This window comes from Dreissena polymorpha, chromosome 3 (assembly GCF_020536995.1).
Source record: "Dreissena polymorpha isolate Duluth1 chromosome 3, UMN_Dpol_1.0, whole genome shotgun sequence".
Lineage (NCBI taxonomy): Eukaryota > Metazoa > Mollusca > Bivalvia > Myida > Dreissenidae > Dreissena > Dreissena polymorpha.
Genome location: NC_068357.1, coordinates 111,107,170 through 111,122,543, shown reverse-complemented (window position 1 = coordinate 111,122,543; position 15,374 = coordinate 111,107,170). Strand labels below are relative to the sequence as shown.

The following is a 15,374-nucleotide window of genomic DNA, read 5'->3' as shown; positions in this document are numbered from 1 at the left end:
CGAAAACAATATAAATATTTACATTATGTAAATTACATGTTTAACAACACACCTCGCTCTTTAATCAAAGTACTGACAGTACTGGTGTAACGATGCTTTTGAGAGGATGGATATAAAAGCATCAAGTTAAGTTTATCTACATCACCACAATCACCACAATTGTGTATGTTGGTACGAAACAAAAATTTGGTACACAAATTTTGCGAAAAAAATTTGGGTATGAAAACAAATTTGGGTACGAAAAAATATTTGGGAACAAAAAAATTGGGACCGAAAAAAATTTGGGTACGAACAAAAAATTGGGAATAAAAAAAAAAGGGTACGAAAAAAATATTTGGTACGAAAAATTTTAGGTACGGAAAAAAAATTGGGGGAACGGGAAAGTAGTACCTGTGGGGAACTTGACCCACACTCGCACATTTTCGGCCCTTTCCGTCAAACATCAGATAAGTTCCTCGAAGGCAATAGTATGAATACACATTTCGGAAGCGGTAATGCGGTCCTTCCTACGCGCGTCAAAATGTAAGCGAAATATGTACACAAGTCTGTCAGGAATGATTGAATTAACGAAGAAAATCGTGTATTTATGTTAGTTTTTTTAAGAAATGTGCAGAAAATATATTAAACAAGAGCTGTGTTTGTGAAACACAATGCCCCCTGCTGCGCAGTTTTGAAGCCATATATTTTACCTTTGACCTTGAAGGATGACCTTGACCTTTCACCACTCAAAATGTGCAGCATCATGACATACACATGCATGCCGAATATGGAGTTGCTATCTTCAATATTGCAAAATTTGACCTTTGACCTTGAAGGATGACTACCTTTCACCAATCAATATGTGCAGCTCTATGAGATACGCATGCACGCCAATATTGAAAAAGTTATGGCCAATGTTAAAGTTTTTGGACAGACAGACAGACGCTTTATATTTGACATTTGACCTTGAAGGATGACCTTCACCTTTCACAACTGAAAATGTGCAGCTCCATGAGATGCACGTGTATGCCAAATATCAAGTGGCTATGTTCAATATTAAAAAAGTTATGGCCATTAAAGTTTTCGGACGGACGGACAGACTGACACACTGACTGACTGACAGTTCAACTGATATAGGCCACCCTACCGGGGGCATAAAAAGCAATGGCGATATTTTTCTCAGCCACATAATTGTTAATAGTTTGATATCGCAAAATGAAAGTGAAAGTAGAACTGTCAAAAATGACAACCTGTCAACGTGTTGTTTTTGCTGGCACGAGAGGGCGATTACACTCAATGTGTTAACATTTTGACCATAGGCTTTGTCAATGACCTTTATAGTATGGGTAGCTTTGATATTATTTATTGCTATCATGTAACTGCATGATTGTGTATATGTATACAATACACAAAGCATAAATAATGATATAAATATACTAATTGAGCTTATAATAATCTGAGAACTATAGCCAGGTCAATTAAGGACTTAAAATACAATTTTGTGTCCTGATTTCATGAAGAAATGACCATGCATGTCCTAGATTTCAAATTCAAGGCCCTGGTGTGACACATTGGTAGCATTACCGTGAAACTGTTACCAGGATTATGAAATTAGTTTTTTATTGAACTATCTAAGGAAATCTAAATCAGGCACTGATTTTTCTTGTTTTAATACAGTCATAGATCAGTTGTGGCCTCTGGGTAATGACCAATTTTTGCTTACTTGTCACACCCTTAAAACTTTCCACACGTCTGTAATAGCAAATCTGGATTTAGGTGATCTTCAATGGTACATTTAAACTTTAGCTCTGTTACAAGAGTGCTGGTAAAGTCCAGTCACATATTTAAATCTAGGCCATGTCAAAATCAAAGTGTCAAAGACAAATGAAAGATGCGTTCATTAATTATTGTCCAGTTGTTTACTACTGCTGTAAGTTTTTATATAATATGACTGATGAACATCATGTGAGAGAAAATTCACATTATCATTGTATATCAGGTTTAGCAGCCTTTTAGATAACAAAGTATGCTAGTTTTCAATGTCGCTTCTGGGGATCAAACCCGTAGGGCTTTTAGGAAGATTCTGAAATTTTCGATCCCTCGAGAGCAACCAAACCAAAAATTAAGTCAAATATTGCCTTCTCGTTTTTTTTGAGTCGGTTCATGAGGGATAATGGAGCTCGATTGGTCATTGTCGGCTCTGGTACTACTTACATGTACCCCGGGTACTCTTAATCACGGAGTGTATATTGACAGGAGATGAATCGAGTATTTGACCCTTACTGTAGTAAATTCAATCTTATGCAAAAACTATTCATCCGATTTTATTGGTTTATACGTTATCTTGTTGCTTATTAATTCCTCTTTCAAAAAAATATAACTTTTAGTATATTCCCGTTGTTATTAATGGATTTATAGCGAGTTAAACACAAGAAATACACATTTTATGTTTTACCACCGCGCGTTTTAACGTGTTGTGGCTATCGATCTTTTACGATTAGCGTACAGCGAAGCGCCGAGGTTATACATTTTGATGTACCAACTCACGTCTTTTGTTAAATTATAGTTTCATTTCTCGGCCGATTTTGACAAATTATATATCATTAGAAAGCTTACGTTACGTAGTAAACAGATATATCAATATATATTAAGTTTTTCTTCTGATTTCGACAGCCCGGCGAGTTATAACTTTAACTTTTGCAAATATCATACCGTTTTGGAGTTTTAGAATCTAGATTTACGGTTGACATGTTCGTACTTAATACCAATTTGTAGCGTTTATATTTGGAGTTCAGTTTTAAAAATTACATCTTGCTTAGGAGAATAGAATTCTGTATACGACAGAAAAAAAAATTGTTTAAAAACGAAAGTAATTAAGGAATGAAGGCGGGAAAATGTAGCGCGCGTTCCTAACGCACTGAACTGATGCTACGGTCTTGGCGATTATGCTTTTGTTTAGAAACCGGCCATTGAATTTCTTTTGCCATCTTATTATATTTTTTATGGAATATATTGTAGTATTTTGTTCACGAAACATATCAATAAAGCTTATTATAAATGAATCTTAATAAATTAACGATTTCAGCTCTTGTTTATAACACAGAAAGGGTGTAAAATTTATGATGAAACAGCGTATATAGCGGACCCTCTCGATATTATTCGGCTTTGCATGCATACTTGAAATAAAATGGGTGTCAAAAACATTCATCGTTTGCTGTTTATTATCAACAAGATAATTATGTATAATTATTTGAAATGTTATTTACCTTAAATTATCAATTTATTAAAGATTCTTGAAAATTACGGTCGGTGTTAGGCGGGTCATTTCGTATTTTGACATCAGGGCATCATGTCCAACTATTGAAAATCAGATTTTTTTTCACCGGGACGATGACGGCTTGGATTTAGACAGGCAGACAGATAGTTTATTCAGACTTAAACAACAGTACATCGTCTTCAACTCAAATATATAAATTATTTTTAGACGAATTGTTATCTGATTACACATATAGCAGTGATGATTCTGAGAATGTTGCCATGTTTCTTAGCCGTGTAATCTAGAGTCCATGGTTTGAGCATTTTTATCGCGGTGTTCAAAAAAAGATATCTCAATAATCTTGTTTATTGATTGATCTGTGGTTTTATTGCCCCTGTGTTCAGCACAAACCAATTATCTCGTTATGATCAGAAACAGTGCCGACCAATACTAAATAACACTATGGTGTCATACGCCACAGCAGGGACCTATACTTGTATATTGGTCCCTAACCACAGGTGGCAATGTCTGGTCAGATTACACTTTTTATGATACATCCATGTCTTCTCGTGGTATTAGTGGTCATTTCTTGGAGTAATGTAACGCCAAATACTCAATTTTGCGTTTATAAGATATGTAGCGTATTGAAAACATTTATAGTCATCTGCCCATACAGATTGCCATAAACTAAATACTGTATAGATGTCAGCCAGCTAAATCACAATATTTATAAGTGATTAATACCTATACATGTACATTTTAAACATTTAAAAAATCTAATACTTAACATTTAACGTATTTAGCGGGTACCGGTAAAAAAAATCCGTCATTTCGTAGTCCTATAAAGAGTGTATGGTAGTGTACGGAACAACATAATTAAAAACAGCATTCTCATTTGACCACAACGGGGTTAAATAATCTTTCCGAAAAATACAAATAATACAGAGTTTTAATTTAGAATTCTATATATTTATAACTCTGTGAACTTATAAAGATATTTCAATATACATGCATAGACAGTTGACCGTGATTTTCAAGAATCTTTAAATAATTTTAATTAATTGATAATTTATGGTTAATAACCTTTCATATAATTTTACATAATTACCTTTTTGATAATAAACAACAAACGATGAATGTTTTGACACCCATTATATTTAAGTATGCAAAGCCGAAAAATATCAAGAGGGTCCGCTATACATTTGTATACGCTGTTTCATCATAAAATTAACACCCTTTCTGTGTTATAATCAAGAGCTGAAATCGTAAATTTATTAAGCTTCATTAATACTTAGCTTTATGGATATGTCTCTAGAACAAAATATTTCAATATATTCCATAAAAAATATAATAATCGTGGCAAAGGAAATTCAATGGCCGGTATCTAAACAAAAGCATAATCGCCATCAGTTCGGTTCGTTAGGACCGCGCGCTACTTATTTCCGCCTTCATTCCTTACTTGCTTTCATTTTTAAACCAATTTTTTTTCTATCATATACAGAATTCTATTCTCCTAAGCAAGATGTTATTTTTAAATTGAACTCCAAATATAAACGCTACAAATCGGTATATGATAAAAGCATAATCGCCAAGACCGTAGCATCAGTTCAGTGCGTTAGGAACGCGCGCTACATTTTCCCGCCTTCATTCCTTAATTACTTTCGTTTTTAAACAAATTTTTTTTCTGTCGTATACAGAATTCTATTCTCCTAAGCAAGATGTAATTTTTAAAACTGAACTCCAAATATAAACGCTACAAATCGGTATAAAGTACGAACATGTCAACCGTAAATCTAGATTCTAAAACTCCAAAACGGTATGATATTTGCAAAAGTTAAAGTTATAACTCGCCGAGCTGCCAAAATCAGAAGAAAAACTTAATATATATTTATATATCTGAAAACTACATTACGTAAGCTTTCTAATGATATATAATTTGTCAAAATCGGCCTATAAATGAAACTATAATTTAACAAAATACGTGAGTGGGTACATCAAATGTATAACATCGGCGCTTCGATAAAAGATCGACAGATACGACACGGTCACGTGACTTAAACACAACAAGATATTTGGCGTAACGGTCCCGTTTCATATCCGTGTAATCTAGAGTCCGTGTCTTAATATACTTACATGTACCCTGGGTACTCTAAGTATACTTACCAGGGTTGGCATATTGACCGGTCAATTGAGTATTGACCGGGCCGGCGGTCAATACCCGGTTAAAACCGGTCAATACTGGTCATTACTGGCCAATAGTGGTCGATTGAAAATTGTAGCATTTAAATATTACAAAGGAGCCATTTTATATTAAATCAATAATTATTCTGTAATTGATAAACTTTTTTCTCAGTTATTTATTGTATAAAAAATCTTTAAAGCTGTAAAAAGTTACTTCTTTATTATTTATGGAAACAGCCTCAAATACATAAGGACTAAGGCAATATCTTTATCTCAGTGTATCACATCTGTTACTAAAGTATTATTACTATTGTAGGTACCATAGCATTTCACTTATCTATTGATATATCTATTTGATAAGCAGATGGACAAACAGAACTCTTGTGTATTCTAGGGTTATAAATCTGGCCTCTTAGTTGGTAATAAAATGCATGCAGTGTTATGTCTCTGGTATTGACAATTAAGCAAATCTGCCCTTAGGCTATTTCATATCACTCACACAAGAAGATTACATTGTACTTGCTATTAATTTAATAGTTTATTCTAACTTGTTTCTTTTCTGTATTAAGAGGGTTTTTCCCTTTCATATTAAAAAGTTCAATTGGTATTCAAATGAATAAACAATCAAAGTTCTTGATTTTGCCAACAAATAATGTTTTCCAATTGTGGGTCTACTCTTCTTTTCAATTATTTTTTTCTTTTAATAATTATTTCTTATTATGTTTTTTATTCTTATATCAATACAAATTAAAGTCTTTTTCACTATTTTGTTTAAAAAGTATTTAAAGAATTCAATGCAAGAATACATGACAAGTAAGGATTGTGTCAAAAAGGTTCCATTTAAAGTCACTATCACGCGCACCAATACATACGGCTACTGTATTATGCTATATAAAAACATTTGACAACAAGTAGTACCATACGATGGTTAATTACAATAGGAAGACCCTAAAAACAAGTAACATTGATGTAAAAACGTTATATTACAAGCATTCGGCAAGTTTTAAGCATCTTAATATCAAAATATCGTTCCACGATGTAATATACCAGTGATTTTTTTTGCCAGAAATTACAGCCGATATTCGGCTGCTTCCCAATTGCAAAAATTGACGTTTTTTCCCAAAAATTTGATTAAAATTTCCCAAAAAAAGACAAAATTTTCCCAATAAAGTCAATAAGATTACAATGTAATTAAGCAATAATTTCGAACGAGTGCCGATCGAGTTGCCAAGTCGTCGCCGAACAACAACTGACTTACGTATTGTTCGCGAATTTAGCTGAATACGATTTTACGTTGCTATCCACATCTCTCTCTATATTGCGGAGGATACCGACGATAGCCGATGTATCCCGATTGTAAACGCCTGTTTTTACATACGCCCAAGATGGCGGCAAGCAGACGAGAAATTTGCGATGAGCGGCGAAAATGATAAATAACATTCAAATTAACAATGGATATCATATGGTTATTACGGAATAATTTAATGCGTTTGTCAATTAACGCAAAATATAACGTTTGAGATAAAAACAACAAATATTTATTACAAATCTTCACAGTGAATGTGCATCACGGAATTCAGTGTTGGGAAATTGGAATTAGTCTACCGTTACTCACAAAGTTAAATGCATTTTAGATGAGTATCGTTCGAAAATGGAAAGAGACAAACATGATATGATTTATATGTTAGTGGATCTGTGTAAAATCAGATTCATATGCATATTCTGCTTTAATATGTTTGTCACGCTTTACAGTTTACTGAAATAGCATTGAAGTGCAAGATGTTGAAAGGTAAAGAAATGAAATAAATTATTTTAACTCCATATAATACATCATTAACATAGCAAGACCACTAAAGCGTTTTTTTTTTATAAATATTTGTTAATGTTTTCACCATTTAAAAGAATACTGAATTAAATTCTTACTGTTAAAGAGGTTATGATTAAATGGTATATCAGGGACCTATACAAACAAATGTTTGTATAGGTCCCTGGGTATATTTAAGAATCTATATAGATTATTGCAAGTTCAATATGAATGTGGAAGGATATTAACTTAACATTGTCTTCATTGTAAGAACACATTAAATTAGTACTTTATAATATAAAAATGCTGTCAAACATACTTTAATAATTTTAATTCTGTTCTTATAATCATATTTATATTGTTTCCCAATTTCATGGTTTATCGCGCTATTTTTTCCAATTTCATGGTTTATCACGCTAATTTTCCCAATCCAAAAGGCACAGGCTGTAAGAAAAAAAATCAAAAAAAATCACTGTATACTTTCGCTTTCGAGCCAGGATCGGATTCATTCGGGTTGCGTTCATTTGCATAATTTATACAAGCCATTTTCGCATTCGCTAAGTTCCAGTTACCCAGAATTCATTTTGATTTCACAGAATGATTATTCATGAGAGCTACGTCATGCTTCCGACGCTTACCGTATCCAATCTTGTGTTCGCCCGTAAATGTTCGGATATTTCATGGGAGATATAAATGGAATTATTTGTGGCCACAAAAAATAAAAACGAGCATTTTGTATATCGTTAAATCAATTCTACCAGACAACATCTAACGTTGAAATTTTGCATTTTGCTAAAAGGAACATTGATTTTTTTATGGGTTAGCTTTATTTAACGAAATATTCGATATTTTTGAGCGTGATTGTTACTTTAAGGCCCTTTAATCAGTTTTGGGTGCCCCAACCTGTATAGGTGAGAAGACTGTTAGAAGACTGTGGGGACAGTAGGGTATGAGGAACAACTTATACACAGTAATTGACAGGTTCTTGTTGAATCAAGCACAAAATTATCTGAGCATCATAATTCATTAGAATTGAAAAAAGTTCAATCAACCAGAAAAATCAAATTGACCAACTTTGACTTATTTGCAAAATTTTGAGAGATTGGCCTACAAATTGCATGAACAGATATAAAATAGTGGGAATTAATAGCTTAAGACATAATGGCAACATGTATGTATAATTTATATTATCAGTATTGTTTAATTAGGCATGGAATATAAATTAAAATTGGGGGTAAAGTTCAATCGACCAGTATTGACCAGTAATGACCACTTCGGGAGTATTGACCGGGGCGGTTTTAACCGGTAAAAACCGCCGGTTAAAACCGGGGGCGGTCGATTGGTGCCAACTGTTTATATGTGTATTAACTTGTATGGTTGCACCACTTTCTTGCACTTGAACATTCTCAAAAACGGTCTTAAGCTGAATATAGTAGAAAAAAAATCATTGAAGCTATTTTTGATGCACAATCAACATAGTAATTTATAATATAGCTATTGATCAAATACAGAACGATCTTAAGTTGGTCTAATAATTTTCAGTTGCAACTTGCTAATTTCAGTTACAATTTAAAAAGGATATGTTTAGTCAATAATTGCCCAGGCTGTGTAAAAAAAAAATTAACAAACATGTTACAGACATGAAGCACACTAAAGACATTTCTGGACTGTGTATAGTTCTGCATCTATCACTTGCGTTGGCATTTTGCACAAAACCACCTGTCAGCAGTAGCAAGCTGTCTGTCGTCAACCCCAGCACAATGGTAATGGACCCACAATCCACATCCATCGCATCCCACAGAATGGTCTGCCTCGGATTTTGGTTCATTTATACAATCCAATCCACAGACTCCACACAGATAGACCTGAAGTTTGTGATTGGAAGACTTCTTCTGTTTCCTTGGCTGTATTTTTTTCTTAGGACTTCCAAGCAGGGCACGGCGCACTTTAGAATTTGTTGGGGTACCCTGATGCTGGTACGTTATCAATGGAGTCTCATCAGTTTGATTGATGTTCTCCTTGTCCAAAAATAATGATGGAAACACATGTTTTACCCAGAACCATTTGAGCGACTCAAAGACACCTTTCCAGAAATCTTGATCAAAGTCAATGCGACACATAGCATGTCCATGATGTGTATATACAAATAAATCACAGTATGGTCGATCCAAGATAGCCATTTGACCCTGTACTTGATAAAAGTATTGATGTTTTTTGTCCAACATCACACGTCCGTTTTCATCATAGAGTAAATACTTTACATTGTCAACAGTTGGGACAGAATCCTTCACACTTTCAGGACATTTGATTTCGCAGAGGCCTTTACCGCAGCACACACAATCCACTTCCAAATCTGCGCTTGCTGCAATGTAAGGTGCATCTGCGCAAACTGATAGGCCAGAGTCACAAACCTCAAATTTTTTGTGGGTTTTCTTCATAATCCTTGAATACTCCATCTTTGCCACTGGTTCTAAAGATGTACAATGCTTCATGGCCATTGTTGGTTTGCAGGATGTTTCTCCAAGGATTGTCTTTACCAGTGCAGACGCGTCAGCTGTAGGGTCTTTTTGCAGAGTCTTCACGCGGCTAACAATTCTCTGAAATGTGCTGGCAGTTACTCGTCCCTTCCGTTGTTCAACCCATATGCTGGATAGGGACTGATCTACAATTGCACATTTCAAGGCGTGTCTCTGATCATCATTGATCGTCAGAAGCTCAATGGCTTGCTCAACAGATATAACACTGTTTTTGCTTCTTACTTCGCCTGCGATGGCAATAATAGATGGGGGTACATGTACATCATTTTGTACTTCCACTGGTCTTCTTTTTTCGCAATTTAAAGCAAGACAAGAATCAGGTGCATCATCGCGGAAAAGCTGGTACAATGCATTCCTCATTTTCATTTGGTCCTTCACCTGCTCTACCTGCACTTTTGTTAAGGGAGTAAAGTTTTTCTTTAGATTTCTTTTCCTGCTTTCCTCTTCCATTTCACGAGAACGCTTACCATAACGCCCCTTTGTCCAATTTATTTCTGAAGCTCTCATGGATTTTAATTCTCGTTTTCCTTTTGGAATGTTCCAACTGGATTGTTTGCTGGTCTTCGACAGTTTAGTCTCCCCTGTCTTCACCGCATGTTCAACGCAAAACAACAATCCAGCTACATGATTGCAGGATCCAAGCATGCCGGCAGTACATGTACAATAGGCAGACAGAATGTTGCCTCCAGGTCGTTGTGGTTGATCCTTCTCAACTAATGCCCACACGTCGTAAGATTTGCTGTTGACTGCCATTGAAGGCGTCACCTTTGTCTTTAATAAACATGTGTCACTTGAGTCTCTTATGTCGTGGATGAATACCTCTTTTACCCAACCACAGTCAAAATACCTGTAGGCCTTGCCAAGTTTGTATTCATTTAGCAACTGATTTGTTATGTCAGTGGGTGATGAAGCATTCAGGAACTTGGAAATGTCTATCATGTAAATTGATGGCCATTTTTCCATTCCTGCCTTTTCACCTTTCCAGCCAGTTTTCAGGGAGAATGGATCAGGAATTATGTCACCTTCTACCGTCAGTTTCTCCTTGTACTCTTTGAGAAGTCGCTGCTCTTCAAGCTCGGCTTGTTCATTTACAGGCAGATTCTCCTCCCAAGCACAAAATGCTCTGAAAAATACATGTTATGCTTATAGCCCAATATTTTATAAATGTTTTTGTATGGCAATAATTTTCAAGTACAAAAGAAACATGTCTTGCAAATACTTTACACAGAGGTTGAGGGATTCCAATATGGCCCAAGAATAGAGTTTACAAGCCCCTTTGCAAACACACAGCAACTCTCAACAAGACTTTCAATTTTATTGATTACACAAAACAGTATGATTTAAGATAGCAAGTACTTTATGTACTGTACTGTTAGTGCTAATTTATATCATTGTTTAAGACAACATAACAAACTGTCAAACAAATGATGTTTAAACATTCAAAAGCCAACTGACAGTTTATCATGATATAAACAACATATTACATATAACCGTATATAATAATAAAAATGTTAACAAAATGCTACACAAATCTTACGCTAGGTAACTTACAGTGTTCATAGTCATAGCCTAAAACTAAATTGTACTACTAACAGTGCTTTGAGAAGTTAGTTCTTCATATACATGCTTGTTTATTTTTTAAAACAGACAACGTAGTCATAATTCTGTAAAACAACAAAGCAGAACTAAAATACATAAAGCAATCAAATATGTTTTATTAATTTTAACTCAAGTATGTGCTGCAAAGACTATGTCAGATTTAAACAAACATTACTTTTTTTTATAACTACCTTGCAACCAAGTCCTCAACGTCTCCATGCACAGGCCGTTTTCTATGCGATAAATAAACTTTCAGAGCGTGTAGAGACCACAATCTAAATTTAGACAATGTCATTTCACCAAGTTCATCCATTTTTGCTCATGTAAACAAATCCTACGCTCTATTTATTACACACAAAAGAAGCTGTCACGGTCGATTTGGTTTTAATCTTTTTGGTTGCCCGATAAAATAATACATATAAGCAAAGCATCAGCAGTATCTATGACAACCTTACTTTTTCATATTGAAGCAAGCCATTTTTTGTTATTATCGAAACTCATAAAAAGCGAGACTTATGCATCAAAACTTAAAGAAAGTTTGGTTTCAAAGCCAACAAAAGGAATTGACATTGTTGCCACACTTGGCCAACATTCCCATAAAATTTGAAGTCAGTTACGCAGTATACCGAGTGGTTAACCTACAGCAGCCCATCAACAAACTGAATGATGCCAATGGAAGACATTGAAGAATGTTTTAAGCAACAATTATGGCACTACAATTAGGTTTCTACGTACCTACCAGTCAAATGTAATGTTTAACGTAATTGTGTTGTCATAAGTAGTGCTGTATGCCGAGAAATAGAAGTCGCTCTTTACCTTTTGATGTTTAATTTATGTTCACGCAGACGTGCTTCAAGCTCTACATATAGTACACGTGTTTCAACAATATAACTAAGAATATTTGGCCTGGAGCATGTCAGTTTTTAGTCAAAAGTACTTTTTTTAAACTGAAGTTATAAAACAATTTTCTGAATTTATAAATCACCCCTCAAATTTAAAATGGTAAAGTGCGAGAAATACCTGCAATATCCGTCCACGAACAGACACTCTGTTCCAGCTGCAACCATATTGCCTGCTGGATTGGCAGCACATCAGCTGCGGGCGGGTTGATCAAGATTTGTCCCTGCTGGACATGACCTGCAGGTGCTATAGGGCCTGTGTGATAAACACTTTAGTGGCCTTGGTAATGATGAGGATTTGTTCATCATCCTCTGTCTTACGTATTTAGTTTCTAACTGACAGGGTTGTGCCAGTCTGAAATTTAGCGAATTTGTCTGGTCGTAGATGGTCACCTTCACCACCTTCACACCATCACTTGCAGCTACCGTCAAACTTTGTCTCTCCTGACCATCGCTGGTGGTTTATTGAGAAGGCTGATTCTTCGCCACAATAAGCAACTTCAGGGCTCTCTCCAATGGCCCAGATGCCCTGTCTCGAAAAACTTCTTCGATTAAAGCCATCTGAAAAGAATAAATGTAACATATTGAACACATATTATTTTGAGCTCATGTCCTGGTGTTAATATATTTAATAATACCTCAGTAACCACAAGGTGAATAAAAATGACTTCATTATCCGACCAGTAGAATGAAATTTCAGATAAATCTCAAATTTCATAACGAGAAAAAAATAATAAGAAAGACACTTGGGATTTTATAGTGGTGGACTGAAAACTGTGTCCATCGACTCGTTAAAAAAAATTGATTGCTATATAGTTACAGTAGATTCCACTTATTTGCTGTCCCTATTTGTCAATGATCCGAAATATGCGTTAGCCAAAATCACGAACTTTGGCAGAGTTTTGGTAAATTATCCATGTTCATGTGATCAGTTATAAATAAACTGATAAGATTGCGTAAGTACCCGATGAATTGCTGTTTGAACAATGATTCTTACCTAACAATTTTTTAATCCACGCAAAACAGAACTTTATAAAAACTTGAATGTATAGGGTTACGCATGTCATGAAGATGCCAGATATTTTCGATTGCACACTTTCTAATAGTTGAAGCGGAAACTCAAATGTAAACGTACATGCTGATTTTTTGTCAAAATTCCCGTCAAACGTTTTTATAAGAAATAAATTAATTTTATAGGATAATTTTACTTGGTTTAAAGTTGTGTTTTTTAATGTAGATGTGTGTTTAAGCGAGTTTTTCTCTGCGCGGAGTGGGTTTTTGTGTGTTAAAACTGAGTCTTTTTATTTCTGAGTTTGTTTAAGTGTGTCTTTTAGTTTCAGAAGTGAGTCTTTGACATCCAAAGTTGGTCTTGTTAAAAACAGAAGTGGGTTTAAGTGAGTTAAAGTGTGTCTTTAAAAAAAATGTTTAGAGAGCTTCAATGTGACAAAAAGACTCACTTAAACACACTTTTCGATAAGTTGTTCTTTTATTTTGATGATACATTCCGAATTGAAACAAGGTCTAGTTCATGTTTATAAATTCATTTTCTGAAGAGTTTATTTTCAAATGGCTTTTTGTAAGAATTGACATAATGGAATATTTCCAAAATTTGTTTAACACTTTCGAAAAATAAAGTTTGCATGTTTAGGCTGCCAATTGTAACAGGCAAAATCAAAATACTTTCATTTCATAATACAATGACAATAATAAACATTGAGTAAGTGGAAAATACAATTATTTCTTTGTTAGGCCATGCCTTTTTTATCTATTGGTTTTCAAAAATTTTCAGTGAAAGTATCCGTCATGCGGTCGAAAAAAAAGAAAAAAGATTGTGTATTTGTTATCTTCCAGATGGCATTACAAATATAGTTTGAAAATCAATTTCAATAAAAACAACAAAACATATTCTTAGTCCTAGTCTGGAGCATGTCTTTTGGGAGGTGGGTATAGGACTTCTGCGCAGCAAGTAACACCTGGAACACATCTGTGCCAGCAGGTTGCTGTCCTTCAGAAGTTCCCTGCACCCAAGCTGTCACAACAAAAATACTATTTAAACACACATATATTATAACATAAGTTCAAATGTTTGTGCATTCAAACTTTATCATGCACAAAAAAACATTGCCAACATCTCACATCTCACATCATGTAGAGAAGTGTAGTTGACTTGCATATGAAATTGACCATTGTTAGATTTTATGATGACGAATTATATCCAACAATGTAATCCCATATTTTAACAATGCATCATGACAATCATTGTACCACCATTGTGAATATTTAATTAATTGAGTCAATATTTAATTAATTGAAAATCAACTTCAAGCTTGCAATGGATGATGGTGTGCAGGTCGGGAGTTTCACATTTCAATATTAAAATAGGTCGTCAAATGTTTCGCTCTCAAAAATTTTCACCCTTAGGCTGTATGTTTACCACTGTTTTAAAGTAAAATCATTGGCGTGAAAAATATCCCCTAATTCAATTATAATTGAGGGCAAAACGACAAGGGTGGCACATCCTGGGGGCGAAACGACAAGGGAGCGACCGAAAATCTTTAAATAGATAGCCAAAAATAAAAAATATTACCTTTTGCTAGTTGTACATGCAAGTACTTGTATCCGAACTCCTGGATAGCTCTGACGGGCGTGTCTGTTGCCATTGCGATCTTAGAGTAAGACCCTTGTGTATTTTGGAAGGCTTCGGGTTTGGACACAGTCAGACTTTTGTCATCAAGTATCCTCGCAAGGGCATTTCCAATAGTCTCGGAAATTTTTGCGCGCATAAACATCTTTGCAGGTATAATTATGACCAAACAAGTCCACTTGCAAAAATAAACAATCTCGCTTGTTCTCCAGGTCAACGGGAGTCGCCATGTTCCAACAGACTGGTTTATCACAATTACTGCGTATTTATACGCACAAGAACGTAAATTACCAAAAAATAGTACAACCCGACCGCTCAGTGCGCGATGTCAAGTTTAAAACGTGGAACGTTTAGAAAACTGATTACTGTTCAGACCATTTTCGTAGGATCTGGAATTTTTGTTTAAAAAAACAATGTCAAATCTTATTTTATTTTTTAGGGTTTTTGAAAAAATACGTCCGCCGGTTTTGTATAC

General features: G+C 34.8%; 2 protein-coding genes across 2 annotated transcripts in view; one reads left to right on the top strand and one right to left on the bottom strand.

Moving 5' to 3' along the window:
• The window catches only part of LOC127871010 (RPA-related protein RADX-like), a 196,982-nt gene that overhangs the window by 75,519 nt on the left and 106,089 nt on the right, over window positions 1–15,374 (top strand). The window lies entirely within an intron of this gene.
• On the bottom strand, window positions 8,578–11,727 carry LOC127871012 (uncharacterized). Its single transcript, XM_052413627.1, has 2 exons — window positions 11,548–11,727; window positions 8,578–10,880 (listed from the first exon to the last, which is right to left on the bottom strand). Exons 1-2 carry the CDS (start codon window positions 11,667–11,669, stop codon window positions 8,909–8,911), a joined length of 2,094 nt encoding a protein of 697 aa, XP_052269587.1. The 5' UTR covers window positions 11,670–11,727; the 3' UTR covers window positions 8,578–8,908.

Excerpts from the sequence above, each read along its gene's own strand:
- LOC127871012 (XM_052413627.1), bottom strand. The coding sequence starts at position 11,669 with ATGGATGAACTTGGTGAAATGACATTGTCTAAATTTAGATTGTGGTCT. Across the intron at positions 10,881-11,547 it reads GTTGAGGACTTGGTTGCAAG|AGCATTTTGTGCTTGGGAGG; the intron begins GTAGTTATAAAA and ends TGTATTTTTCAG.